General features: G+C 38.8%; 1 protein-coding gene across 1 annotated transcript; it reads left to right on the top strand.

Annotated features, from left to right (window-relative positions):
• Positions 1–2217, top strand: LOC104940052 (C-reactive protein-like). Its single transcript, XM_019271265.2, has 2 exons — positions 1–100; positions 1468–2217. Exons 1-2 carry the CDS (start codon positions 43–45, stop codon positions 2094–2096), a joined length of 687 nt encoding a protein of 228 aa, XP_019126810.2. The 5' UTR covers positions 1–42; the 3' UTR covers positions 2097–2217.
• The last annotated feature ends 1609 nt before the right edge of the window (positions 2218–3826 follow it).

Consider the following 3826-nt stretch of genomic DNA (forward strand, 5'->3'; position numbering starts at 1 on the left):
CTTGAGACAACAGAAGCTGTCTGACATCTCAGGCTCAGGAAGATGGAACGGCTGCTGGTCTTACTGGCCCTGCTCTGTGCTGGTCATGCTGTACATCAAGGTGAGCAGTTAATGACAGGACAGGGTAATAGGGAAATGAATGTCATGTGTTACATCTGTTTTTATTTACTTACTAAAATAGGTGCTGAAATGGTGTTTTTAATATTTTTGTTCAACATGTATGTATGTATGTATGTATGTATGTACCGTATTTTCCGGATTATAAATCACTCCGGAGTATAAATCGCACCAGCATATTGTAACATCCAGCCGGACGCGTCAGGAATAATGAGGCGTTATTTGTCTAACTGGCTTTCATTGCCAAACATTTGTGTTACAGAATCGGTTATTGTAGGCCATAACCATGCCAAAACAGGACTCACTCACTCACTCACTCACTCACTCACTCACTCGCATTCACGGAACATGGGAAACCACAGAACTCACATTGAACACACAACACATTACTGCAGGGTCGCTACAATATATAAGTCACACTGGAGTTTTATTTGATAAAATCCAACACCAAGAACAGACATGTCATCTTGAAAGGCAATTTAAAATAAAAATAGAATAGAGAACAGGCTGAATAAGTGTACGGTATGCTAACGTTACATGACGCATAAACAACAAACTGAGAACGTGCCTGGTATGTTAACGTAACATAGAGTTATTCAGATAACTATAGCATAAAGAACATGCTAACAAGTTTACCAAACCATCAGTGTCACTCCAAATCACTAAATCCAATGAAATCTTCATCCTCGGTGTCACTTTGAAACAACTCCCAACTCCAACTAACTCCAAACTTTCTTTCTGCTGCTCGATTACCGTTTTCGGCTGCATATTTCACTACTTGCAGCTTGTAATCTACAGAATATGATTTTCTTTTCGGTGCCATTTTTGTTCAGCCTTTCTCAGTTGTTTTTATAAGTTACCACCAATGTTGAAATTATCAACATGTGGCTAGAGCGCCCTCTTGCGGTTTAGTGTGAAAATAACATGTGAAATGATATAATGTGTTAATAATTTCACACAAGTCGCTCCAGAGTATAAGTTGAACCCCCGGCAAAAACTATGAAGAAAAAAAAAAAAAACTGCGAGTTATAATCCGATATGTATGTATACATTTCTGTGAATACCATGACAACAGTCTGAGGAACTTTTTTATGACAGCTCCACCTGTATCAACCCTCTGTTGCATGAATAATGAGTTAAACATCATCAGTTAAAAATGTTAATTCCTTCAATTCTGTTTTTGTGTGTGCACAAATATTTTGCTGCTTTTATGAAATATAGTACAAAAACATCTATATGAACCCCTGAGCAAATCAGGGATCAGCGTGTTAGTTTTACTAATCTCATACATGTTGTATGTGCATGAATCTGTGTATATATTAAATGTTCTTTTCTCTTTATCCTTTCCAGATCTGTTGGAGAATGTTTTTACCTTTCCACTGGAGAGCCCAACTTCTAGTGTTAAGCTCACTTCCAGTGGCGTACAGTCCATCACAGCTATGACTGTATGCATGAGATATTTCTCTTCAGTGACCCGAGCCCAGAGTCTGTTCTCCCTGGCAGTCCCATCTGAGTCCAATGCCTTCTTACTCTTCAAGCCGTCTGTCAATGTCTATAGGCTGCACGTCCAAGGGACAGCTCTGGATATCAGCGGGCTGCCCCATGACACAGATGACTGGAACTCCGTTTGCTGGACGTGGGAGTCCCAACATGGATTGACGACACTGTGGGTCAATGGAAAACGTAGTGCTCGGAAAATTCTGCGGGACAAAGCCATTATTACTGGTGCGCCAAGTATAGTTCTGGGTCAAGATCAAGACACTTATGGTGGAGGCTTTGATCAAAATCAGAGCTTCGTAGGTGACCTCACAGATGTGCACCTCTGGGACAGTGTCATCTCTCCATGTCAGATCAGGTTCTTTATGGAGGGTAGTGCCTTCAATCCTGGAAACCTTGTTAACTGGAATGACCTGCAGTACTCCATCACAGGCTCTGTGCATGTGGAAAACAGTGACTTTGATAAAGTCACATGCCATTAGTTTATTGAGATTGTATAATTCAAAGCAGATAATGTCTCTTTAAATAGAAGAAAAACACACTGTGTCGTCAATTAAAGCCAATGAAGAATTGTTTCACAAAATAAAGACTGTCAGCAACCTGTGGGTCAGTGTTTGGTTTTTCTTTGGTCCACATTAAAATGTCTTTGGAACTCTACTGTGATGTGATTTCAGACATAGCAATCTAGAGACATTGCACTACAGTTTCTTTTTTTAGCTTTATTTTACAGAGACAGCTTGAAGAGTGACAGGAATGTAGAGAGATGGGGAATGACATGCAGGAAAGAGCCACAGGTCGGATTTGAACCCTGGGCTTCCACAGCAAGGACTGAGCCTTCACACATGGGACGTACCAACTGAGCTAAATGACACCCTTGCAATTTCCGTTTTTAAAATCAGTTTCTATAAACTTGGTGAACTTACAGCCTACATAATATATCAATGCAAACTTCTATTGCACAACCAATAGCAATAAAACCAAATAAATGCACAAATTAACACATATGATCAAATGCTCTGTTTTTAAAGGTGTGCTGAGTGATCTAATCCCATTGTGTGACTCTGTGTGGTGGCTTTATGAACTGGTATGACGAGGGTCCTGTAGTAGTGGAGCATGCTGCAGAACTCTGAACACAAACAATGATGTGCAAATAACTGCAATTCTGTAAATAGTTTATAATGTGTGAGTGGGCAATGAGTGTTTGCAGTGCAGAATACAAAAGTGATTCATGAAAAATTAAATGAGTGCAGTGTTCTATCTATTGACAGATCAGGTACAGTGACTAAAAAGAAGTTTAAGAACACACAGGACAATATGTGACACATGGCTGAGACTCAGGAACACTGAAATACATAATTGGGCAAGATACTGAACCCCAAATTGCTCCTGAAGGCTGTGCCATCGGTGAGTGAATGCTTAGCTCCTTTAACTGATGAGCAGTTGGCACCTTGCATGGCAGCCAATGCCATCAGTATGTGAATGTGTGAATGAGATATGTAGTGAAAGAGTGCTTTGAGAAAGGCACTATAAGTACAGTCCATTTATTTTATTTGATAGGTCATGTTTTCCTGAACTCAAACTGAATTAGTCCACTGGTGCTAACTGATTTAGTACACCATACACCAAGTGTGTGTTTCAGCTTTTATTTAACAATCTAAAAAACATGAGAAGCAAAAGTAGCATGAGAGTTAGAAAGTATCCAAGTACAGTATGTGTCAGGACACTGACAAGACAAAAGCTCTGAGCTGTGGCCGCTGATGGAGCCACTTTGTATCAGAGACTGTACCAAAGTAAATTATAATTAGATTCAAAATAATGAGATAATAAAAAAGTCCACGTCAATCCAATTTAAAATGAAAAACTTTAATTCTATGTTGGATTAACTTGATATAACTTAAATCTATATATTCAATGATAATACATTGATTCCACTACATTCCTATAAAAGATTTTACAGTAAGTGTAATATATCAATGTGTTATGTAGCTGCTGGAGTGAAAACAGTGAAAACTACAATATATACCTCTACAGGGTAGAAGAAGTACACAAGTGAAGATGCATAACTATTTTAAGAAGTGTACATGAAACAAAGTAGTTACATTCCGCCCATGCAGCTGACTTCTTGTTAAGCAAATGCAAACACACACTGCTGCTGTGTTATGTGGGAGAATGAAAATGAATAAAAATCAATGCCAATAATTCACAATGTAAA

Source organism: Larimichthys crocea, chromosome XVI (assembly GCF_000972845.2).
Source record: "Larimichthys crocea isolate SSNF chromosome XVI, L_crocea_2.0, whole genome shotgun sequence".
Lineage (NCBI taxonomy): Eukaryota > Metazoa > Chordata > Actinopteri > Sciaenidae > Larimichthys > Larimichthys crocea.

What these genes read in the sequence shown, in the direction of transcription:
- LOC104940052 (XM_019271265.2), top strand. Translation starts at nt 43, where the DNA reads ATGGAACGGCTGCTGGTCTTACTGGCCCTGCTCTGTGCTGGTCATGCT. An exon ending in TGGTCATGCTGTACATCAAG is followed by an intron (nt 101 to 1,467) that starts GTGAGCAGTTAA and finishes TATCCTTTCCAG; the next exon opens with ATCTGTTGGAGAATGTTTTT.